Source organism: Quercus suber, unplaced genomic scaffold, assembly GCF_002906115.3.
Source record: "Quercus suber isolate HL8 unplaced genomic scaffold, Cork oak 2.0 scaffold_75, whole genome shotgun sequence".
In the NCBI taxonomy this organism is placed as follows: Eukaryota; Viridiplantae; Streptophyta; class Magnoliopsida; order Fagales; family Fagaceae; genus Quercus; species Quercus suber.
The window spans coordinates 162,312-189,110 of NW_027069540.1; the positions used below are offsets into that span (position 1 = coordinate 162,312).

Genomic DNA, 26,799 nt, shown 5'->3' on the forward strand with positions numbered 1-26,799 from the left:
GACAAAATATGATTGGTGAAAAAAAAAAATTCATGTGTAAGTGATAATTAATTATTCACAATCTACCATCTCAAAGTTGTTAAAAAAAAAATGAACACTGAAAAAGTAGAAATTGCAACATTGTGGTGGTTGGAATGGTGATAAAGAAAGGAGAGAGGAGAGTAAAAAAATAAATATTTAAATGAAATAAGAGGAAGGAAAGGAGAGAGGGAGAGAGAAATAAAAAAAATTAAATAAAATAAGAAATAGAGTATTGAGTGGTGTGTTAACTAAACAAGAAAAAGTAAAGTGTTTTTGGTTAGTTTAGTTAAAAAATTGAGGAGGCTGACGTGAGTGCTCGGGAAAAACGAATGTCCAATCAAACCGAAAGGAAATTACTAGCACAAATGACCACGAGTAAGTATAAAACAAACCTTTGGGTTCTTGTAAGTTACATGTAATTACGTTCTAGTCTAAATCATTTTGCTTTACTATCGCACCCAATATTTTTACCTCTAATCCTTACTTTTGGAAAGTCAAAATAAGACGTCATCACAGTAAAGGGAACCCCCTGTTTCTACATCTGGAAAGACCAAAACCAAAATTTTTCTAAAACGACAGCCCCAAATAATCTAGAAAAAGACCCCAAAAATTCGAATTACAAAGAAAACATATGAAATCAGGGTAATTGACATAAACAAAGTTCAAATATTCACATGTGGTATTGTATGTTTTACAAGCTTAAGACTATATACACTTCAGTTGCAAACTATGTGGAATTAATTAACTAAAATTCAATACCACAATTTATCTGAACAGAGAAGGAAGGTCGACCAACACTGGAAAGAGGAGTATCAACTCTCACTACTATCCCAGAATTCCCAACGTTCCCATTCCACTTTGACCTGCCAAGCTGCGTGGGACATACGCAACAAGAGGGGAAAATAGAAAATTAGAAAATACTGAATAGTTTTAGAGGAACAATACAAGAACATCATAACTCAGTTAAGGATCAACTTTTATAAGGTTAATATAGTAAAGGCCAATAGGCCACCTTAAAAAGAACTTGAATTTAGTCAATAATTTTATATAGTTTTGTTATGATAAATGCACAAAAATTACCATGTAAGAACAGTTGTTATCACCTTAACAAGAAGCATTCCTAATTAATAAAAACATATGATGATATCCATATATATGCAGGATTCAAGGGATCCCCCAGTGGTTCCAACACCTCTAGGGGTGTGTAGGCATTGGGTTTGAACCCCACCAGGCCCCCTCCCCATATTTAGGTAGCTAAAAAAAGTGCGTGTGTGTGTGTGTATATATATATATATTATCTTCTACGAGTAAGTTGACTGGAGAAATAAAAAATCAATAGTAGAGTTTAAAGAAAAGAAACCTGAACCAGCAACTTGGACATATATTCAATAAAAATACAATTTTTTTTTTTTTTAATTAAGTACATATTCAATACAAATATGTAGTAGAAGAATTGGAAGTGAGGTTTACAAGGTAAGCAAGTTCCAAGATCAGTGCAAAGCAAGGGAAAGAAAAGCTTCTAGCTCAACATATTTTAACAAAAATAATTAAATCTCATTGGTGATTACGGAATATTTATACGATCTTTCTTCTTCTTTTTTTTTTTTTCTTTTTTTTTTCATAGTAAGTAAAAGTTTTCACTTTTCATTCATAGAGAAAGAATGTACAAAGGTTGATTATAATACATCCTCACGCAAATTACATAGGATATTTATAAAATCTAGAAAAGAGTCACAATATAAACATCCTAAAGCCTGAATCCAATCATCTAAGATCTTATATTCTTATTTGTACATACATCAATGTTACTAGTCCATCACTTTGCATGTCAATAAATTTTGTACATTAAATTTTTTTTAATAAGTAATTTGTGTACACTAAATTCATTTTGTCAAATTATTCTATACAAATACTATTTAAATCTAATAAGTGAAACTTCAGAAAAGCAAAGGTGGGCAACTGTTTTAGATTTTGCAATGGTAGGCGAGAATCTATTCCCTTGAATGACATGGACTGAAAACTACCATGAAGGCAATGACTTACAGATATAGATGCAAAGGCAGAAGGATGGGTCACGAATGCACACCCCAATATCAGACTCAGTTGCTCTTTCACTGAATGAATAAGCTCCGCCCGCAAACCAGGATTGCTTCCACCAAAAGTGGGGCATAAACTGACCATTGCAAAATTTGATAAGAAACATGTCAATGCCAAGTACAATACAATTTGAAGATTCAGATACAAATAGAAGCAAAGCATACTTCTAATTGATTTTGCTAAAACTGACCACATATATAATCAGTGTGTAGTGAACAAACCCAAATGGAAAAGAGAAATATGTAATCTGATCTAAAGCATAAAAGGGGTGTACAACAGGAAACAATAACATGGCTGATTTAAAGTGGTCATGTAGCTTGGAATAAAATGTTGATTGTTTTTATTGCATGCAATTGCATATTAACGTCACTTTCTGGAAGAGTGTTTGGAAAATGGGTCTCACTAGAAGAAAAATAAACAAAATAGTTACTGTTGAACAGTTGAAAATAAAATACTACGGAAGTTAACCTTCAGACTATAAATCACAATAGTAAATTACGTATTCTACCCTCAATTAAATTGGCAAAGCACATAAACCAACCTGAATTGGAAGGTCGGCCTCACCATGAGACCAGATCTCTGCCATGCCAGGGCTTGTGCAAGACCAAGCTTAAATGACTTGTCAGGCCATTGTACCATTGGTGTGACGCAAGTTCCCCACTTATTCTGAACACAAAAAAAATCAATAGGTAAATCTCTTTTTTTTTGGATAGGTAAATATCAGGTACCATACATGTAGGCAACCTGGACTAATTGACAAATGGTATCAGAATCCATTTTATATTAAATGAGAACAGAATCTTGCTAAGATTATTTTTGATAACCTGTTACAAATTTACAATCTCACCTTGCAAGAGAAGCTGAATCTCATTTCACCTGGATATTGACCCTGAGCTTGTAGAAGGCCCCCACAGAGAGGTAGAAAAGCACTTGTTGTGAGCCCCTCACCTGATACATAGGTCAACTGACCATTTGGAAACTGTAGATCTACAAATGACTGGGGGTAGAGAGAGAGAGAGAAAGAGGAGAAGATAGTTGCATTAGAAACTTCAACCAAAGAAACTAACAATGAGATATGATGCTTCAACTCTACACATATCTTCATATTTATTATGAGAATTACTGCTACACTGTTATGCTATGTCTTCAAGGGGAAGGGAATACTATGCCTTGATGTTAGCATTAGGAGTTATTATTTTGTATTTGAATTAGTCATGGTTGTATTTAAGCTACGGCTTCGGCAATAAGAGGCAGCAGATATTTTCCATTTAAACTATTCTCTTCTCTTCTCGGCTATTAATTTCTTGGAGGGTTGTCGCCTCGAATATGACTAATCCTTTTCAAACTCACCTATTCACAGTATTTGGGATTAGAGCCAACCACTACGTTGAGTAATCGGACGTAGCTAACTAAGTATGGGATCAAATGAGTTGCAGCTTTGTGGTCGGATTTCGGAGGGGGTGACCTAGAGGTTAGATTAAAATAACTGATAGGTGAGTGGAGCCACCAAAAAAGAGAAAGGGCAACCATCGGGTTAGTGTCACTAGAGTGTGCCGTCGTGGACATCAACTGCAGAGCATGGTGGTATGTTATGATCCTAATGTCCCACATGAATTAAGTGTAAGCTTAACCGTATGTTCATAAGCTTTTGGGCACCCTTCCCTTACAAGCCGGTTTTCAAGTGTTCCTAACATTCACCTACTCAGGGCAGCTAAACTTCAGAAGAAAAGGATGGCAGAAATTGATTTTTGAACAAAATGAGAGTTTATTCATTCCTTCAGTTAGTCAATCAATAAACGGGACTTAAAAGTGTTAGTGGATCTTAGAAATCAATGTTGGTGAATTTTATTTCAAAATAGTGAAGTTTACAGTATAAACTTCAATAACATTACCTAGTGTACTATCCACGTGATTTCATACTTAAATGGTCATGTGGACTCCAATATCACATAAAAAGAGTTTCTCTGCTCACTTTTCTAGTTTATTTTTTGGAATATTTGCATATAACTACAGAACTTTCGAGATTAACTATGATCAGTTAATAAGTGCTCATACATCTTTTCTTTTATATTGTTACATCAAACCACTTATTACTTTGATTCTTAAATCCAGTAATAATATCTCTTATTTTAGCCCTTGGGTTTGCTCAGGTGCCATATAGTAGGCTAAGGTTGAGTTGGTTCTTGAGTTCAATCTCATTTTTTTAATTTTTTTTCTTTTTACTTTTTTGGTATAGGTAAAAATAATTTGGACTTATTGTTGATTGTCCTCGGCTGCAAACAAGGTACTCTTCCAATGAAGTATTTTGGTCTTCCTTTGGGAGCTAAATTCAAGGATAAGGCAATATGGAACCCAATTCTAGAGAAGATAGAACGAAGATTAGCAGGATGGAAACGTTTGTACTTATCCAAGGGAGGTAGAGTCATTTTAATTAAAAGCACTCTATCTAATTTGCCCACTTATTTTCTATCTCTATTTCCTATTCCTGCAGCTGTGGTTAACCGAATTGAGAAACTTCAGAGAAATTTCTTATCAGGTGGCATTGGAGATGAACCAAAATTCCATTTGGTTAAATGGGCTACTGTTTGCAGTCCCATTGCTTCAAGTGGCTTGGGGATAAGGAAGGTAAGACTTTTTAATGAAGCTTTGTTGGGAAGGTGGCTATGGAGATTTGGGATGGAGAGGGCTACACTTTGGAGGCAAGTGATAGAGGTGAAATATGGCAGTGAATGGGGTGGCTGGTGTACTAGGCCTGTTAATGGTCCATATGGTGTTGGCTTGTGGAAATATATTAGTCGGGGATGGCCTTCTTTTTCTTGCCATATTCTATATGATATTGGGGATGGGTTTAGGGTGAAATTTTGGCAAGACCATTGGTGTGGTGAGGCTTCTCTTGCAGTTAGCTATCCTGAATTGTTTAGAGTTTACCGAGACAAGGAGGCTAGTGTGGCGGAGCTTATGAAGCTTGATAATGGAGTCCTTTTTTGGGATGTAAGTTTCTTTAGGGGTGTGCATGCTCGGGATTTAGAGGCTCTAGCTGGTTTCATGGATACCATTTATGGTGCTTCGGTGAAAGGGTTTGGTAAGGATAAGATGTGTTGGAAACTTGATAGAGAGAAAGGCTTCCTTGTTAAAGGCTATTATAGTCTCTTAGTGGGCTCTAATGACTATTACTTTCCTTGGAAAAGTATTTGGAAACAGAAGATTCCTTCTCGAGTAGTTTTCTTTGTTTGGACTACTGCTTTGGGGAAATGCTTAACGATTGACAATTTATGAAAAAGGAAGGTTTGGATATTGGATTGGTGCTACATGTGCAAGTGTAATGGTGAATCGGCTGATCATCTTTTTCTTCATTGTCTGGTTGTAATGGATATGTGGACTATGGTATTCAGTTTGTTTGGAGTGAGCTGGGTTATGCCGCAATCTGTAGTGGGGCTTTTAGCATGTCAGAAAGGCAGATTTGGTTGTCATTGAAATGTGTATATATGGTTGATTGTTCCCCACTGCTTATTGTGGTGTCTTTGGAGAGAGAAATAGTAGATGCTTTGAAGATAAGGAGAGATCAAGATCAAATTTGAAGCCATTTTTCTTTAGAATTTTAATGGATTGGTTGGCTGCACCAATCATTTTTATCTTTTCTTGATTTCCTAGATTCTTGTAATTTTTGTTCTTGATTGTTTGCCCCCTTGTAGACTCCCTGTGTACTAGGGTGCTTCCCTTTTTTTGATATCAATAAACTTATTACTTATCAAAAAAAAAAAAAAAAAAATGTATTCAAAGAAAAAAGGATAAATACAGATCTTAATTCCAATCATGCAAAGCCAAAGACTAATTCTCTTGATTGTAACTATTAAATTCATTTATGCAAGGTAAGCCAAAGTGGAGGAGTGCAGGACCATCAAAGTCCTACGAATAAAAATGAAGCATCAATTATAAATGAACTTGGTTTCACAATCCCCTTCCCAATTGTCGTTTCCTTGGAAGACTGTGGAGTTCCAAAGGGCTTTCAAAGACTAACTTCTTTGTGTGGACAGTGGCATTGGGTAGAATTTTGACTAATGACAATTTGACAAAGCCTCATTGTTATTGACTAGTGCTGTATGTGTAAGAGGGCAGGGGAGAATAATAATCATTTACTCTTGCATTGCCCAATAGCCAGAGAATTGTGGAGTATGGTGTTTACATTTTTCGGGGTATTTTGGGTTATGCCCAAGGATGTAGTGGAGCTTCTAGCTAGCTGGCCAGACAAGTTTAGTAAACATAGAAATGGGGTGATTTGGAACATGGTCCCTCACTGTTTGATATGGAGTATTTGGAAGGAGAGGAATACTCGGATCTTTGAAGGAACTAAAAGATCAATTCAAGACTTGAAGACTTCCTTCTTCCAGACTTTGTTTGGGTGGACAAATGTGTTAGGTGTCTTATCTTTCAATTCTTTGTTTGATTTGCTCGATAGATGAAATTTTTATACTTCTTTGATGTAGAGTATTTGGAGGGAGAGGAATACTAGGATCTTTGAAGGAACCGAAAGGTAGATTCAAGACTTGAAGACTTCTTTTTTTTGATAGGTAAATTCAAGACTTGAAGACTTCCTTCTTCTAGACTTTGTTTGGGTGGACAAATGTGTCGGGTGTTCTCTCTTTCAATTCTTTGTCTTATTTGCTCAATAGTTGTAGTACTTATTAGTTTTGTTTGCCTCCTGCTTCCCTTAGTACACGTCCTGTGTGCTTCGTTTTTCTTGTACTCGTTTTTTCTATCAATGAAGTTTATTGCTTATCCAAAAAAAAAAAAAAAAAAAATTATAAATGAACTTGCACATATATTTTTGTTCAACTTAAGTTAATATCAGTAAGACCGTCCAAAACCTAGCCCTGCAAAGGATTCATCAACAAGAAAATTACACCAAACATATTGATTACAATGTTAGAGGCTGTAAACTTACACAAGCTAATGGATTGAGGCAGAGCATAGACATTAACAGCCACCTTCTATGCTTTGACCACACAGCTGGACAAAGTGAGTGCATGCCATTCTGAAAAATGAACAGATGAGCAAATTAGTACAACACAATGGAGGGAAAATCTGGAGAAGCATCTAAATACAACAAATTAAATCGCAACAATACTGAGTAATGAATAGAAGGAAATACCTATTAATATTAATGGAAAAAGAAAACAGTGAATGAACTCTAGCTCAGATGGTAGGGTGAGGTAGTTGGTTCAAGACCCACTAGGTGAATAACTACCCAATAATCTAAATAAATAAATACAAAAAGGAAAAAGGAAGCCACCAAATCAATCATCATCACAAATGGCATTAATACTTGAGTTCTTGCTGATAAGGTAGCTTCAACATTATGCACTGCCAAGTCAGTATTAAAAAATGCATTGTAAGGCTTACTCAATTTGCAGTGACTTCCCTCCTAATTTTAGATTGTACACAGACCTCCCTTACATTCGAAATATACACTTGCCTCCCCTCCACCCCAGCACCATTATATCTACTAAAGTATTGATCTTACCCAGTACCCCATACTTGGAGGTGCCATTTGCCCCAAAGGCCATTGGCAGTAAGTCATATGATTTGATAAGTAGCTGACTTTTACTAAAACTTAAGGGGGGCAAAAAACGTTCACAGGGTTTAAGAAAACAAAAAGATAAATAGAAGAAAGGGAATCTAAAGTTTTTTTTTTTTTTTTTTAAAAAAAAAAAAAAAAAAATGTATTCAAAGAAAAAAGGATAAATACAGATCTTAATTCCAATCATGCAAAGCCAAAGACTAATTCTCTTGATTGTAACTATTAAATTCATTTATGCAAGGTAAGCCAAAGTGGAGGAGTGCAGGACCATCAAAGTCCTACGAATAAAAATGAAGCATCAATTATAAATGAACTTGGTTTCACAATCCCCTTCCCAATTGTCGTTTCCTTGGAAGACTGTGGAGTTCCAAAGGGCTTTCAAAGACTAACTTCTTTGTGTGGACAGTGGCATTGGGTAGAATTTTGACTAATGACAATTTGACAAAGCCTCATTGTTATTGACTAGTGCTGTATGTGTAAGAGGGCAGGGGAGAATAATAATCATTTACTCTTGCATTGCCCAATAGCCAGAGAATTGTGGAGTATGGTGTTTACATTTTTCGGGGTATTTTGGGTTATGCCCAAGGATGTAGTGGAGCTTCTAGCTAGCTGGCCAGACAAGTTTAGTAAACATAGAAATGGGGTGATTTGGAACATGGTCCCTCACTGTTTGATATGGAGTATTTGGAAGGAGAGGAATACTCGGATCTTTGAAGGAACTAAAAGATCAATTCAAGACTTGAAGACTTCCTTCTTCCAGACTTTGTTTGGGTGGACAAATGTGTTAGGTGTCTTATCTTTCAATTCTTTGTTTGATTTGCTCGATAGATGAAATTTTTATACTTCTTTGATGTAGAGTATTTGGAGGGAGAGGAATACTAGGATCTTTGAAGGAACCGAAAGGTAGATTCAAGACTTGAAGACTTCTTTTTTTTGATAGGTAAATTCAAGACTTGAAGACTTCCTTCTTCTAGACTTTGTTTGGGTGGACAAATGTGTCGGGTGTTCTCTCTTTCAATTCTTTGTCTTATTTGCTCAATAGTTGTAGTACTTATTAGTTTTGTTTGCCTCCTGCTTCCCTTAGTACACGTCCTGTGTGCTTCGTTTTTCTTGTACTCGTTTTTTCTATCAATGAAGTTTATTGCTTATCCAAAAAAAAAAAAAAAAAAATTATAAATGAACTTGCACATATATTTTTGTTCAACTTAAGTTAATATCAGTAAGACCGTCCAAAACCTAGCCCTGCAAAGGATTCATCAACAAGAAAATTACACCAAACATATTGATTACAATGTTAGAGGCTGTAAACTTACACAAGCTAATGGATTGAGGCAGAGCATAGACATTAACAGCCACCTTCTATGCTTTGACCACACAGCTGGACAAAGTGAGTGCATGCCATTCTGAAAAATGAACAGATGAGCAAATTAGTACAACACAATGGAGGGAAAATCTGGAGAAGCATCTAAATACAACAAATTAAATCGCAACAATACTGAGTAATGAATAGAAGGAAATACCTATTAATATTAATGGAAAAAGAAAACAGTGAATGAACTCTAGCTCAGATGGTAGGGTGAGGTAGTTGGTTCAAGACCCACTAGGTGAATAACTACCCAATAATCTAAATAAATAAATACAAAAAGGAAAAAGGAAGCCACCAAATCAATCATCATCACAAATGGCATTAATACTTGAGTTCTTGCTGATAAGGTAGCTTCAACATTATGCACTGCCAAGTCAGTATTAAAAAATGCATTGTAAGGCTTACTCAATTTGCAGTGACTTCCCTCCTAATTTTAGATTGTACACAGACCTCCCTTACATTCGAAATATACACTTGCCTCCCCTCCACCCCAGCACCATTATATCTACTAAAGTATTGATCTTACCCAGTACCCCATACTTGGAGGTGCCATTTGCCCCAAAGGCCATTGGCAGTAAGTCATATGATTTGATAAGTAGCTGACTTTTACTAAAACTTAAGGGGGGCAAAAAACGTTCACAGGGTTTAAGAAAACAAAAAGATAAATAGAAGAAAGGGAATCTAAAGTTTTTTTTTTTTTTTTTTGATAGGTAATTGCAATTTATTAAAAATCATAGTGTATACAGTGAGTATAGAAGTATAAAGATTAAAGAGCCTAAAAACTCCATCAAGGAAGAATATGAGAGGGTAAAAGAATGCGACGCCCACTAGAGATGGGTTTTCCGAGAAGTGAAACTTGAGATTTGGCAAATGATGCTATCAGAAACGTAGATTTTTCAGCTCTATCCAAAAGAAACCAAAGGCAGCTCTATAGTAGGTAGGTATTATAGAAATATCAGCAACACACAAGCGAAGCACATTAGCCTATCCTCTACCCTGCCTCAGATGTTCAGACTTCTCCCTCCCTCTCTCTTTCTCTCTCTCTCACACACACACACACACCCCTTCTGATGCAGTTAGTCTTTTTTAGTTATGCTTTGTGAAGTGAGTTGTATATAACAAAATGATGTAGGAAAACCAAAGTTGATCATACCTTTCTATCATAGCCATACCAAAGCAAATGTTGCTTTGACAAATGGACTGGCAAAAGAAGCGTCGTATCACGAACAAAGAGTACGGGTCCAAGCTGGACAAGGAAGAGAGAAGAATTGTCATTTCCAGATGAAGAACTGCCATGTGATGACTCCAGTCTCCATAAATCTCCTCTTGCAACCAAAGAACTTTCTACATCACATGTTCTACTATCATAAGTTGATGTAATATTTATGATCCCCTGCATCAGGTAAAGATGAACTGTTCACAAAACGTATAATTAAAAACAAAACAAGGGACATTAAATAAAAGAAATTTACATGCAAACGTCCTACCATTTACACCTGGCAAAAGAGTTCACAAATGAGACTTCTACGACAAACAAACAAATTTTTGAGAATGGAAGTGGTTGCCTTCATAGACAAGACAAAACAAAAGGCATGAAGGATGATCAGAAAAATCTCTACAAGTTGTTTAAGATGTAAAGGGAATTTTGATGCCCAGTTCTCCAGCAATTGAAATGATCAAGATTATTTTAAACATCCTTGCTATTATCTAGGATACATCACTTTACTAAATCTAGTAGAAAAAAGTATTGAATTATTATGCCATGAGAAACACTCCCCATACAACTGCACATGAAAACAAAGATCAAAAAAAAAAAAAAAAAAATGCACTGGAATGCAATTAAGTGGACAGAGAACTTCAATTCTAGTAGACGATTAGACAACTGTGATTAAAAAGGTAGTTACACGCTTATCTAAAAGATAATATCCTAATGACAAGATTTTCATGAGGGGAAAAAGAGAAAGAAAGAAAGAAAGAATAATTGAATAGACTTCTATTCAGTTTACCTGTGGTCAAAAAATCCTTTTGTGACATTCAAATTTTTTTACTCTTTTGCAGGCATATCTTATTATCTTGTTCCATAGGGAGAGTACTTAAAGCTCCATTTTTTGAGCGCTACTACTGGGCATGAATTAGAGTCAGCTACAGATTAATTGATAGTCTAACAGGGACTGTTTACTGTTAAAAAAGGAGTTTCAAAAAAACCTAAAATATGGGCTAAAATATTGGTTTCATCCATAATGTTTGCATGAATTTTGATTTCCGTCACTAAAGTTTACAGAGTTGGTTTTTGTCCCTAACTATTGAAAACGCTGCACTTTCTGTCCTCGAACTTTAAAAATATCTTTTTTAATCCCTAAACTATTCAAAAAAGTACTTTTTCATCCATATTTTCACCCATAAACTATTGGGAAAAATGAACTTTTTAAAGTTTAGGAACTCAAAACAATCTTCATGCAAACTTTAGGTATGGAAAAAAAAAATGCTATTTGAAAAGAGAGTGTAATGATTTCAATAGTTTAGGGAGGAAAAATGAACTTTTTAAAGTTTTTTTTTTTTTTTTTTTTTTATAAGTAATAAGATATATATTGATAAAAAAATGCTATTTGAAAAGAGAGTGTAATGATTTCAATAGTTTAGGGAGGAAAAATGAACTTTTTAAAGTTTTTTTTTTTTTTTTTTTTTTATAAGTAATAAGATATATATTGATATCAAAAGGGAAACACCTTAGTACACAGGGAGTGAACAAGAAGACAACAAATCAAAAACAAAAATTGCAAGAATCTAGGAAAACAAAAAAAAAGAAGGGAAAGATTTGTTTTGCAAAGCAAACAACCAATCCAACAAAGATCTAAAAAAGAAAAGCTTGAGGTCCGGAATAGATCGCTCAATATCTTCAAAACAACGACTATTTCTCTCTCTCCAAAGACACCACATTAAGCCATGAGGAACGATGGACCATATATAACCATTTTGATGACGACCAAAGCTGCCTTGCCAACACCCTAACAACCCCAAGACAATATGAGGCATAACCCAAGATACTCCAAATAAACCCAAAACCATAGACCATAGATCCATAGCAACAGGACAATGAAGGAAGAGATGGTCAACTGATTCACCATTACTCTTGCACATGTAGCACCAATCCAAAATCCACACCTTCCTTTTTCGCAAATTATCAATCGTCAAGCATTTCCCTAAGGCAGCAAACCATACAAAGAAAGCTACTCTAGAGGGAATCTTCTGCTTCCAAATACTTCTCCAAGAGAAACCGAAGATAGTAGGACCAGCTAGAATTCTATAATAATCTTTCACCAAGAACCCCTTAGCTTTGCTAGGAATCCAACACATCTTGTCCTCACCAAACCCCCTTATAGAAGAACCATAAATGGTTTCCATGAAGCTTGACAAAGCCTCTAATTCTCGAACATGCACACCCCTAAAGAAACTCACATCCCAAAAAGGACACCATTGGAAGATTTCATGAGCTCAACCATACTAGCCTCCTTATTCCTGCAAAATCTGAATAGGTCAGGGTAGCTAACTGCAAGAGGTGTCTCTCCACACCAACGGTCTTGCCAAAACTTCACCCTAGACCCATCGCCAATATCATACAGAATATGGCGAGAGAAAGAAGGCCCCCTTAAAGTTTAGGAACTCAAAACAATCTTCATGCAAACTTTAGGTATGGAAACAATATGCTAGCTAAAGTCTATATCTGTTTGGATAGTTCAATGTATGGATACTGATAGTTTATTGAAAAAAGGAACTAACTCACATACACAAAGAGCACACATCATAGTCCTGTAGAAATTCAATAAGGTGACAGGCACAATCTAAATGAAAGAGAATCAATTTAAGTCTACGATAAAATTTATCTCATTTGACCCAAAACACAAGATCATTCAAACAAAGTTCTTAGGAAAGACGATTTTAAAAGCTGAATAATGAGGCATCCGCACACACTAGTTCCTTTCCTTCCACAAAATATACGAAAGGAATAAAGGAGCTAAATTCCATGCAGGAATATTTCCCAAATCAATCCAAATCAATCCCTCCATCCATAAAGTAGTTCTACTACACCCTTGGGCATTACCATTTGTGCTCCAAAAACTAAAAAGGTAGAGGTCCACATTTCATAAGCAATATCACAATGCAAAAAAAAAAAAAAAAAAAAAAAAAAAAAAAAAAAAAAATCAAATATCAAAAGTCTCACCACTACTAGACTAATTCCTCTGTTTATAAGATTGTCACTGGTTAGAATCTTTCCCCAAAATGCTGTCCGCACAAAGAAAGCTACCCTAAGTACCCTTTTTGGACTATTGGTGCACCAAATACTACTTTTCCAAGGAATCATCACTTCCCTTGCACCTCTTAAAGCCCCATAATATGAGCTAACATCACATCGATCATCACCAGTCATTGTCCACTTCATTCTGTCAGAACCTTTGCTGCTTGAAAATTGGAGTATAAAATATCAAACAAAGAGTCAATCAACTCTGGTATGGATACAGTTCAAAATAGCAATCACTTTATAATCGGACAGAAGTTAAGAAAATGATATATATATATATATATATAGAGAGAGAGAGAGAGAGAGAGAGAGAGAATTCAAGCAGTAGAAGATGACACTACTCAAAACATAGCTCAAGCAATGAAACACTCAAAGCACCATTAATCAAATGCTAAACTCACCAGCACAATACTCCTGGAAGGCAACACTTTCAGTGACAAGACTACAGCCAATGCCATAATAGGTTCCACTTTGATCAATATACAAACTATCCACTATAAACCTAATAAACTAGCGAGGAACCCAAGAATCATATCCAAACTCCAAACCCCTCATTCCTGTGTTTGCATCACTATTGTACACCTACAATATAAGTGAAATCACTCCTTCACAGCACATCCATCTTTATCTTGGCTTTAAAGAGCTTCACTATTTAAAAAATTCAACTACTCCCAAATTCTTCACCCAATAGACTACAAACAAACCAAACACTATAGACCACAAATCAGAAGCAATGGGGCAATGAAGTAAGAGATGTTCTATTGTTTCCCCATTACATTTGCACATACGACACCACTCCAAAATCCAAACTTTTCTTCTCCATAAGTTATCAATCATCAAAATTTTCCCTACGGTTGCAATCCAGACAAAGAAAGCAACTCAAGAGGGAATCTTCGACTTCCAAATGCTTTTCCATGGAAAAGACTGATCCCTAATGAGTCAAGACCCGGTAATAGTCACTAACCTCAAAAGTCAAAACCCTTTCTCTTAGCTGGTTTATAGGCTTATAGCACATCTTATCCTACCCACTTCCCCTCACAGGAACGCCATAAATAAAATTCATAAAATTCAACAATGATCCAATTCCCAATCCTCTACACCTCTTATGAAATTAAAATCCCAATGAAGATCCCACCCATCGGTGAACTGAATAAGTTCTGCCACACAAGCATCCTTGTCCCGGCTGCTCCGGAATAACTCCTTAAAACACGTATGAAGAGACCTCTCCCTACACCATACATCCTACCAAAACTTCACTCTAGATCCATCCCCAATTTCAAACTAAAAGTGGTGCAAAAAATTGGGGCAACCTCGTTTTATATTCTTCCACAAGCTTTGATGAAGTCATGGAAGATCAAAATGCTATTACTTTGCAATTCACCTATTCAAGAATTATTTATTGGGTCCTTATTTCGCAGGAATTGCGGAAAGTACAGATTTGCCCCTCAATATAAAACTGACCACAACTAATAAGATAAAAACCCAAAGTAAAAACTGTTTTAACCCTAAAAGGCTCGTATTTAGACCATTAAAAAGGCACGACTTCACTTCAATTGGACTTCACACGAGGACCCAATAAAATAATTCTTGAATAGGCAAATTTGCAAAGCATATTAATCTTCCATGACTCCATCATACTCCTCAGTTGGAAGAAACTCAATCTAGAGTTTTTAAGTGTTAAAAGTATAAGATCCTTCAAACTTGAAACTTGAAACTTGCACCAACTCTTCAATCACCTTTGGAAGTATCAAGAATAAAAAAAATTTCTTTCCCATCATATCATTAGATTCGTTTGGAATGATGAAATCAACAACCAAAGGACTATTCAACTTGAAATCCTTCTTGAATTGATCCATGGTAGTAACATCAACGTCTTCCTTCATCTTGATTTTTCCGTGATCAATTTTATGCTCGCCTTGCTCCTTTGTGATCTCCATTGCAAGAACAACAATATCTTCCTTGGTATCAACTTTCCCATGATCAAACTTATTCTCATCTTGCTCCAGCTCTCCAACTTCCTTTTGTGGCACTATAGGTCTTTGTTTTGGAGTTTCAGCAGCATCCTTAGGCTTGACCTTTTGTTTTTGCCTTAGTTGTTCTAGTTGTTCTGCACTCATAGACTTTAACACAATTTGTGCTTAACCTTTTGTTTTTGCCTTGGTTGTTCTAGTTGTTCTGCACTCATAGACTTTAACACAATTTGTGCATTATTGAACATAAATTTATATGTATTGTCCTTTTCAATATCATACACATCTTAGTCATAAAGCGAAGGGCGACCTGATAAAATATGAGTCACATTCATAGGAATAACATCACACCATATAGAATCATATTGCCCATGCGAAATAGAAACCATGCATCGTTTCGTTACCAGAATAAATGTGCTATTAATCCACGCTACCTTGTATGGTTTCAAATGTGGTTCTATTGGTAGCTTCAACCTTTCAACAATAGCTTTAGAAACAACATTCATCTCTCTACCACCATCAATTATAAGCATTTGACTTTCAGTTTCACAACGCACTATGGTCCTAAATGTTGAAGTATGCTTCCAATCCTCCTCTTGCTTGGGTATAGCTCGAATATGCCTAACAACTGAAAGAAGAGATGTATCTTCTACTTCTTCTTTGAGATCACCATCTTCTTGCGTCACCATGATCCTAGATGAGTTTTATCAAGTGGCTGAAGAAGATTTTGGCAAAGCACATGTGATAGGATTTTGCTTTGATACCAATTTGATGTAGGACAAATTAGGGATTTGTCTACTTTAGCTATGTTCAATTTAAGTTAGGAAAGAAGAAGAGTTAGAGAGAAGTTAGGGTTGTTTAAGGGCTGTGTGAACAGTAGCCTTAGAAAGAAAGAAGAGAAAAGAAGGAGAAGAGAGTAGGAGAAATAAACAACAAAGGTCAATGTGCTTGTTGCTCAAAACACTAAATTTTATTAATCAAATCATTCTACTTTCTTTGAATACATTGAACACAATATATATAAGACTCTTACTTGTACTATTAGTAATAGGATTCCTAATAGTATTAGAACTACTAGTAAAACCTAATAAATACTAACTTGGACAAGATTCTAAACTTAACTAAATTACCAAAATACTCTTAATTTGCAAGAATTGCAGAAATTAAAGATTTGCCCCTCAAAATAAAACTGACCATAACTAATAAAATTAAAACCCAAATTAAAAATTGTTTTAACCCTAAAAGACTCATACTTAGACCATTAAAAGGGCACAACTTTCACTTCAATTGGACTTTTTTTTTTTTTTTTTTTGATAAGTAAGAATGTTATATATACGAAAGACTACTCTATGCATGAAGAACATAGAGCAAACCCAGAAAATACAAGAAGACGAAAACAAAGAAAAAACAAAAAAGAAAACCAATCAACATATTAATTACAAAGAGAAAGAGAGCTAAGAAAAAAAGAGAGAAAATCACTAATCGTGAGTCCCCATGCCCGAGACCAATCAAAAAGTGTTCCACTAAAAGATACAAGCATTTGATCACCGAAACTATCCAAATCCTAAAAAGTTTGCCGATTCCGTTCCTTCCAAATACACCAAAGAATGCACAACGGAACTAAATTCCAAATCTGAGACAATTGCTTCCCCAACCAATTCCACCAGCCAAAAAGCAAATCTGGGATCGATCTAGGTATAACCCAAGACAAGCCAAAAGTTATGAAGACAAAACTCCATAACCGATAAGCCATCTCACAATAAAGAAGGAAGTGATCTGCCGTCTCTCCACAATGTCGGCACATAATACACCAATCCACAAAAACCAATCTCCTCAATCTCAGGTTATCACCTGTTAGAATCTTATTCCAAGCTACACACCAAACAAAAAAGGAAACTTGCCTATGGGCCTTTGCTTTTCAAATAGCTTTCCAAGGAAAGACAATTAAGGGAAAGTCCCTTAATTTGTTATAACATGACCGGATGTCAAAATCCCCATTAGGCTACAACTTCCATCTCATCTGGTCTCCCACAACCATTGGAGGAGTATTAGCTCCCAATATATGAAGAAAATGCAGCCCTTCATCCATCTCCCAATCATTAAATTCTTGAATAAAACAAACATCTCAAATTCTTCTATCCTCCGCCACCTGCCTTGACAAAGAAGCTTCTACAGATACCTCCTTATCAATGGCAATACCATACAGCCTTGGGAAAGCCACTTGAAAAGGTTGATCCCCATATCACCCATCCTGCCAAAACCTCACTCTATTCCCCAACCCAACAACAAACTGACAGTTTTTGCTAAAATTCTCTCATCCCATGCACCTCTCCACAAATCACACCCATGAACTCCCCTACCCAGCTTTGAGGTCCATCCCCCCCCCATTCTTCCCCATATTTTGAAGCTACCACCCTCCTCTATAACCGACCCTCTTCCTTCCCAAACCGCCACAACCATTTCCCCAATAAGGCCTTATTGAAAGCAGTAAGTTTCCTAATCCCTAAGCCACCATTGGCTATAAGCACACAAACTTTATCCTATCCTACCAGATGAGTCTTGCCATCACCCCATAGAAAGTCCCTTTGCAACTTTTCAATTTTCTTAGCCACACGAGTAAGAATTGTGAATAACGATAGAAAATAGGTAGGAAGATTGGATAGCGTACTCTTGAATAACATCAATTGACCCCCCTTAGACAAATACAATTTCTTTCACCTGGCTAGTTTCTGCTCAAATTTTTCCAAAATAGGATTCCAATACACCAATCGACCCCCCTTGATTCAGTTCTCATTGCCAATAAGTGTGTTGATATCAAAATGAAGAGTAAGATTCCGGGAGTGATTTATAAGTTCGATATTGAGAAAGCCTATGACAATGTGAATTGGGAGGCACTTCTGAAGTTGTTGAAGAAAATGGGTTTTGGGGAGAAATGGTGTAGCTAGATTCAAACCTGTATCTCTACAGTGCAGTTTTTTGTGTTGGTTAATGGGACCCCAGCAGACTTCTTTGGTAGCTCTAGAGGTTTGAGATAAGGGGATCCGTTGTCTCTCTTATTATTTTTAGTTTTGATGGAAGTGTTTAGTAGGATGGTGAAGAGAATGGAGGGGGTAGGTTTACTTAGTGGTTTTAGGGCGGATGGTAGGAGGGGCAAAGGGGAAAGTGTTTATCATTTGCTATTTGCGGATGATACTATTTTGTTTTGTGATGCAGAGATGGAGCAAGTCCTACATATGCGATTGCTGTTACTTTTTTTTCAGGCTGTGACTGGCTTAAAGGTTAATGTAGCTAAAAGCGAAATGGTTCCTATAGGGTAGGTAGATAATGTGCATGCTTTGGCAGAGATATTGGGTTGTAGGGTTAGGGCTGTGCCAATGACTTATCTTGGTATGCCATTGGGGGCACCCCCTCTATTTGGAACCCTATTTTGGAAAAAATCGAACGGAAGCTAGCTGAGTGGAAAAAGTTGTATTTGTCAAAAGGAGATAGGATGACATTGCTTAAGTTGTATTTGTCGAAAGGAGATAGGATGACATTGCTTAAAAGCACACTATCCAGCCTTTCCACATATTTTTTATCTCTTTTCACCATCCCTACACATGTGGCAAACAAAATTGAGAAGCTCCAAAGGGATTTCCTGTGGAGAGACCCAAAGACTCATTTATTGGGATGGGATAAGGTGTGTATGCCAATTGCTAATGGTGGCTTGGGTATTAAGAAATTGACTACTTTCAATAAAGGCTTGCTAGGAAAGTGGCTTTGGCGTTTTGGGATTGAGGAAAATAGGCTTTGGAGGAGGGTGATAGTTTTGAAATTTGGAGAAGAATGGGGGAGGTGGACCTCTAAGTTGGGTAGGGGAGTTCATGTTTGTGGTTTGTGGAGAAGTATCCGAAAGGGTTGGGAAGTTTTCAACAAAAATGTCCAATATAAGGTTGGGGTGGGAGATAGAGTGAAATTTTGGACAGACAAGTGGTGTGGAGATCTTTCTCTCCAATTCGCTTTTCCAATCTTATACAATTTTGCTGCAAACAGAGAGGCTTCTGTAGAATCATCTTTGATAAATCAAGGAGCAGGTGATGGGAGAACTTAGGATGTTCGTTTTAATCGAGGTCCTAATGATTGGGAGGTAGCTGTGGTAGTTGATTTCTTTCGATTCTTGGCAGCCAATTTACCTTCAGGGACTGATGGTGATCGATTGAGATGGAAGTTGACCAAAAACGGAGATTTTACTATCCACTCATATTATCATAAATTACATGGCTCTTCTTCTGTTGGTTTTCCATGAAAAGGTATTTGGAAGGTTAAGACACCCCGGCGTGTTTCTTTCCTTATTTGGACAACCGCATGGGATAGGATCCTCACGGGTAATAACTTGTGGCTTAAAAGCTTTGATTTTGTTGACTGGTGTATTATGTGTCGTTGCTGTGGTGAGACAGTGGATTATTTGTTGTTACATTGTGGAAAGGCTTATCGGCTGTGATGCTTCGTCTTTAGGATTTTTGGGATTTCATGGGTTTCCTCATATACGGTGTCAGATTTTCTATTTAGTTGGTGGAATTGGTTGGAGAAGCATTCATCTTACATTTGGAACTTAGTTCCGTTGTGTTTGATGTGGTGTAATTGGAAGGAACGCAATCGGCGGACATTTGAGGATTTGGATAGATCTAAGGACCAAATGCATGCTTTCTTTTTTGGTTCTCTGTTTGATTGGGCTAGGGCTTGAAGACTCACATCTAGTGACTCTCTTCCTCTATTTCTTAGCTCTCTTTCTTTGTAATTAAAGTTTTTTTTTTTTTCCTTCTTTTTTGTACTTTTGTTTTGCTAGTGCTATTTTGCATCCAGTAATTTTTGAATATATTTTTTCTTACCTATCAAAAAAAAAAAAAAAAAAATTTGAAGGAGAGTTATGTAAAGCCCCCAACAACATACCAAGATAAGACATAGGCAACTTTCCAACTCTGCAGCCCAAAATTTCAGCCAGGGCATGCACATCATCAACCTCCCCTATTGGAACCATTTCACTCTTATGCACATTAACCTTCAAACCTGTTACCACCTAAAAACTAAGTAACAACAATCGAATATGAAAAAATTGCTCCACATCTGCATCACAAAATAGGACAGTATCATCTGCAAATAATAGATGTGTAACACATTCTCCACTACCCCTCCTACCCTCAACTTTAAAATCACAGATCAAGTCAGCTCCCTCCACTCTTCTCAACATCCTACTAAACACCTCCATAATAATCAAAAACAACATAGGAGATAGCGGATCCCCTTGTCTTAAACCCCTCAAACTACAAAAAAAATCAGCTAGAGACTCATTAATCAAAACAAAGAACTGAATTGTGGAGATACAAGTATGGATCCACTTACACCACTTCACTCTAAAGCCCATTCTATTCAACAAATTCAGCAAAGCCTTCCAATTCACATGATCGTAGGCTTTCTCAATATCAAGTTTACAAATGACTCCAAGAACCCAACTCTTCCCTCAGCTATCCACACACTCATTTGTAATAAGAACAAAGCAAGAATTTGTCTCCCACCCACAAAGCTATTCTGAGTCTCAAAAATCAACTGATCTAAAACCACTCTCAATCAATTTGCCAAAACCTTAGACAAGATTTTATACACACTCCCCACCAAACTAATAGGTCAGAAATCTCTAATGTTAGAGGTATCATTCTTTTTAGGAATTAATGCAATGAAGGTAGCATTAAGGGATTTTTCAAACTTACAATGTTGAAAAAACTCTTCAAAGACCGTTAAGACGTCTTTCTCCACTACTCTCCAACAATGATGATAAAACGCTATAGTAAACCCATACAGACCTAGAGCTTTGTCCCCTTCCAAGTCACTTACAACTTGAAGTATCTCCTCTCTCTCAAACTTCCTTTCAAGCCAAACTCTCTCCATATCCCCAATATGATCAAATTCCAAACTCTCCACAAAAGGCCTCCACCCCTCAGTCTCCTTGTACAAAGTTTTATAAAATTGTGCTACCTGATTAGTTATTAAGAAAGAATTTCCTTCATAATTAAGAAGCATTCTTTAAGTGAGTAGGGGTGCGCCGAACCGCTGACGAATAATAGTTACCCCCACCCCAGGCAGAGTTAGTGAGCCGTGTAATAGGCGACCATTTCGCGCGGTTCTCTTGTTTTACTCGTGACGGTAGCATACCCCCCACCTCTTACTTCAGCATAACCAGCCAAGAATTGCAGTGCGATTCCAACTGCATTTGTAACAGTAGCACTCTCGCCCACCTGTCACCATAAGCTCAATCCGAACTTTGCCCTTACTGGCAAGATTAACCATCTGACTTTTGTACCATCCGAGGACCACAAAGTAACTAATCCACTTTTCCACACCTCAGAACTCCACTCCAAAGTTTACCTCGGATTCCTTCTCAAAAATCACCCCATCCACCTCCAAAGTCCTTGGATGATTAAACCTTCTATGGCAGTTAGCCATTTTGTGAAAAAACTCGATGTTATTATCCCCTTCCTTGACACATAACATCCTAGATTTTTGTCTTCAAGAAATTTCTTCCAAGGAAAGAAGATGCTCCACCTGGGACCTCAAAGCTACCCTATGACCTTTCTCCCCATTAGTGAGACCAAAGTCCCCTTCCTTGGCATCTAATTTTTTCAGCTCCTCTAATAATTGTTTCTTTTGACGCTCTACATTACCAAACTCTCGGCGATTCCATTGCACAATGTCCTCTTTCAGAACCTTCAATTTTTTTGCAAGCACAAAACTAGGTGTACCTACAAAAGAATGTCGATTCCACCATAATTGAACTCTATCCACAAATCCCTCCATCTTCAACCACATATTTTCAAATCTGAACGAACTTTTCCCCCTTGTTATTTCCCCCTGCCTCCAAAAGAATTGGATTGTGATCTGAGATAGGACGGGCTAAAATCCTTTGAATAACATCTGGGAAATGGTCCTCCCAATCTGGAGTGACCAAAGCTCTATCAATCCTGGACATCACTAGTTGATCAGTACCACTTGACCATGTATAGCTACCTCCTTCCAAAGGCAAATCAACCAAGTTAAGATCCTCAATAAATTCAGAGGATTTTTCCATAGCCAAGATCAAACGTGTCTCACCCCTACGCTCACTAGGAAAGCGAACAATATTAAAATCCCCAAAGCAGCAACACGATAACCTCCAATACTACTAAATACCCACCAACTCATCCCACATGTGACCCCTCTCAATATTCTCATTTGGGCCATAAATCCTTGAGCATGCCCATATAAAACCGTCCCCCACCCCTTGCCACTTTACCAAAATTGAGAAAGTACCAACCATAACCTCCACCTTCTCCAAAACCCTTTTATCCCACATAAGCAAAATACCACCAGCAATCAATCAGCCTCCAAAACAGCCTAATCCACATATGGACAGCTCCACAAACTACAAACCAGCTGTCTATTCATGCTAGCAATTTTTGTCTCTTGTAAACAAACAACATCACACTTCCACTACCGCAACAAATTCTTCATCACAAGTCGTTTCCAAGGATCATTTAAACCTCTAACATTCCACGAAATCATTTTTATCTTCATAAACACAAAACTATCCCCAACTACTGACACCAACACAAGACCACCCTCTATCTCCTGTCATAATTCACCGAACATATCAAGTTTTGCAACTCTCTACACCCCTTGTTTTTGGACTTAGCCACTTTTTTGCTACCCGTTTCTTTCCTATGTAACACATTGGCTGCTTCCATCACAGTTTCTAGCCTCTGTAAGAGAGCAATGCACAACTTCTCATGTCAAGTCGTTGACAACCCAACCAATTTACTAAACTCAAGAATTCTGTGTTTCACCGACCCAGAAATATCTAACTTATTCTCAATACTCAATATCTCAGTGGCCTCCTCTAACTCTGTCGAATTTGTTGACATACTCGGATCAATGATTTGCAGAGGTAAACAATCTGACACTTCTGTTTCACCAAAACCCATAGAAAAATCAATTGCATCCTTCACAAGCATGACCTCCCTAGGAAGACTTAAAGTTCCTTACTACAAAAAGAATTAACCTCCTGACCCGATACTTCAAAACCCATGGACCCAGCTCGCAAAAACTCCAGAAAAAGATCGGGAAAAGAAGGTCCAATCAATCACGGCACAAATTCAAGAATCACCAACCTCTTACCTTCAGAAATCAACCCACCCGACAACATATTATAGCCCAAAATACTGTTCCGGTCGGAGCTAAACGTGAAACCATCTTCAAAAGAGACTCGGTGCACCTCGACGCTTCCACCAGTGAAACAACGCTGATGAATTGACAAAACTCCCTCTGCCTCAGTCTGCGTCACCCCTACTGGCGAAACCACATGCAACTCATTGACCGAGAGGCTCCTTTCATTGTCATTGCTCCTCGACATAACCACCGGCGTCGCTAACCCAGTTGTAAAGACCGTGGGATTCTCTTCAGTCTCATCAGGACTAAATGTAGAGGAGAGTGGGCCTAAAAGAGTGTTGGAGCATTCTCCAGCCTCTAAAATGCATGGGCTTGTACTAAATGGGCTTAAATTAGACTCACAGTGGGCTATAGGCTATTTTGGACCCAACCTGATACTCATCTTCACATTCTGTTCAGTGGCAGCCAGTATCACCCATTTAAAAGAAGTTTTTCCACCTTTGGACTTATCCCAGAAAACCCGTCTCTTCTCATTCTCAGCCACCTTCACTATTAATCCCTTCCCAGTCCATCATGTATCCCTCAAATCATGCCCCTCGCCATTTTCAGTTTTATTTGAATTCAAACTAAAACTTGACGGAAATCTTATTTGATTTTGTACCAGTAATTTCTCACATAAATTAATACCTAAATTAATGCTCCTCTCTCTCCCCTCCCCTCCCCTCACAGCTGTTTTACCCGGCTGACCCACCGGACCATCCACCACCTAATTCCAAGATTGATTCAGAGGCACTGCCATCGTTTCCTTCATCCTATCCTGCTGTTTCTCCCCCATCGCCTCATCTATAATATTCTGTCCTACATCCTTGGTTTTATGGAACGAATGAATACCACCTTTTGCCTGCATTGGACCCTTCACTATCTCAACAAAAGACCGAGATGGATGAAACACTGAATTGCGCTTCTATGCTCGAGGGCTAAACTTTACTTGGCCTAAACCACCAAAGGCATATTGATTGGGTTCTAACATCTTCCTCAATTCTAGACCAAATACCTTCCAACCATGTTTTTCTTTCCCTTCAGGGATTATGACAGACCTCCGAAGCCCACCAGTTTTGAGTTCAGTCACTAGCAAAAACTGACCAAAAGAGTTTGATCCCTATTGCAAAGTGTAGGCAGTATCTCCTTCCCTAAGCGTGAAAAATTGTTTTGGATTTACCCCAATCACCATATGTTCTATATTTTTCATCAACCATAATGCCGCGCTTTTGCCCATAAACACTAATTTCATGAAGTATTTTCCCCGGTCAAAAATACGTAACGCAAAGAAATTCCCTCCTTCCTCCACCACCAACTGAAAAAGCTTTTATTCAATGAAAAAACTACGAGGACCCAATAAAATAATTATTGACTAGGTGAATTTGCAAAGTAATAGCATATTAATCTTCCATGACTCCATCAAATGTTCTGTGGAATCATTGTTGTTGCGACAGGAGAAAGGGAGGAGAAGGAATTGGGGTGTGGAATTCATCCGAAATTTTAATGATTGGGAGAATGATGGGGCGGCTGCTTTCTCCCATTTATTAGAATCCCATATTCCTTTTAGGGAGGGGGAAGATTGCATGAGATGGAAGCCTAAGAGTAGTGGGAAATTCACTATGCAATCTTTTTATGAGACTTTACGGGGTTCACCACCTATGTCTTTCCCTTGGAAAGCCATATGGAAGGTTAAGGCTCCTCGGAGAGTTTCCTTCTTCATCTGGACAGTAGCTTTGGGGAAGATTCTCACTAGTGATAATCTAATCAAGAGAGGCCATTCACTTTTGAGTTGGTATTGTATGTGTCGACGTAGTGGGGAGACTGTGGCCACCTATTGATACATTGCAGTGTGGCAGCTGAACTGTGGAATTTGTATTTAAGATGTTTGGGATTCAATGGGTACTACAAGAGAAGGTTTTTAATTTATTATGTGGGTCAGTGGGTAGCAGATGGAAGTATCAAATTCTTCTTCAGATGTATGGAATCTTGTTCCTTTATGTTTGTTGTGGAATATTTGGAAGGAAAGAAATCAACATACTTTTGAAGACTTGGCGTTTAAGTCAACTCAATTGCTAGCATCCTTCATTAGTTCTCTTTATGAGTAGTCTTTTGCTTCAGGTCTTATAGATAGTAATTGTGTTCCATCTTTCATAGTGTATAGGTATTTAAATATTTTTCTGGTTGTAATTCTTTAGGCTATGCTGTGTCTTTTAGATGAAGCAGTCTCGTTTCAATAAAATTATTCTTACTTATCCAAAAATAAAAAGTATTTAATTCACAACACATTTGATAGTATTGTATGTCCTTTATAATCAACTACTTTCCACCTCGCCAAAATCTACTTAAGAACTGCTTTAATCTAACTTAAACAAGTCTCATCATACCCAACACCCTTCACTAGCAAATAAATAAATACATACAACTTCAATTTTTTTTTTTAAATTATGGACTAAATTTAGCACATGAACAAGTGACAAACTAAGAAAACACAACCATTGTTCAAATTGATGAATAAATTAGGGTTTTTTTTTTTTTACCTGGGGCTGGGGTCTACCAAGAAGTGCTGCAGACCTCAGATTAAACCCACCTGCTTCATCATCATCCACCAACTCATCACCACCACCATCAATATTCTCCACAAACCCCATATCCCTCAACCGCTTCGTCAACAACCCTAAATCCCGTTCTGTAACGATACCCACATCGCTCCGAAGCCTACTACTACAATTGACATCTACCGCTACCGCTGACGCCTCGGCCTCTTGCCGAAAGAGCACAGGCAGCCTCCTGAAAAACTGCTGGAGCAATCCATTCAAACCGGCCCCGAAATCCGCTCCGACCTGGCCGATCCTATTCCCGATGTCGAGGAAATCAGTTGTCTGAGTAGGGAATTCGAGGTCGAAGAGCTTGGACTGATGAGGGTTTGGCCATGGAAAGGAGGGAGGGGTGATGTGGGACTGGATCAAACCGGTGAAGCCCTGAGCTAAGCGGTCCGCAAAGTCTTGACCGTGTCTCTGCACCTCTTCCCATGCCTCAAATGACCTCTCCACCGACATTCGATCGCTCACTGGCTCTTCTCCTTCATCCAATCTAAATTGAGTGAAAATGGAAAGCTGGGGTTTTGAATCAGTTACTGTGACTGTGAGAGACACTCCCACTTGGTTTGGCTGCCATTGTATTTGTATTTGTGCTGCTTGTAGTTTAAGACCACGACGCTACGTTAGCTGCAAAATAAAAGTTGTGGTTTTGGAGGATA

At 37.5% G+C, this 26,799-nt stretch overlaps 1 protein-coding gene across 1 annotated transcript; it reads right to left on the minus strand.

Annotated features, from left to right (window-relative positions):
* Positions 1 to 651: 651 nt before the first annotated feature.
* Positions 652 to 26,799, minus strand: LOC112017889 (uncharacterized). The gene is made up of 7 exons (XM_024050346.2): positions 26,081 to 26,799; positions 10,216 to 10,455; positions 9,010 to 9,099; positions 2,966 to 3,115; positions 2,660 to 2,784; positions 2,065 to 2,194; positions 652 to 892 (listed from the first exon to the last, which is right to left on the minus strand). The coding sequence occupies exons 1-7, from the start codon at positions 26,597 to 26,599 to the stop codon at positions 767 to 769; spliced, it is 1,380 nt and encodes a 459-aa protein (XP_023906114.1). The 5' UTR covers positions 26,600 to 26,799; the 3' UTR covers positions 652 to 766.

Excerpts from the sequence above, each read along its gene's own strand:
- LOC112017889 (XM_024050346.2), bottom strand. The coding sequence starts at position 26,599 with ATGTCGGTGGAGAGGTCATTTGAGGCATGGGAAGAGGTGCAGAGACAC. Across the intron at positions 10,456-26,080 it reads TTGGTAGACCCCAGCCCCAG|GGGATCATAAATATTACATC; the intron begins GTAAAAAAAAAA and ends TACCTGATGCAG. Across the intron at positions 3,116-9,009 it reads GCCTCAATCCATTAGCTTGT|TCATTTGTAGATCTACAGTT; the intron begins GTAAGTTTACAG and ends CTCTACCCCCAG.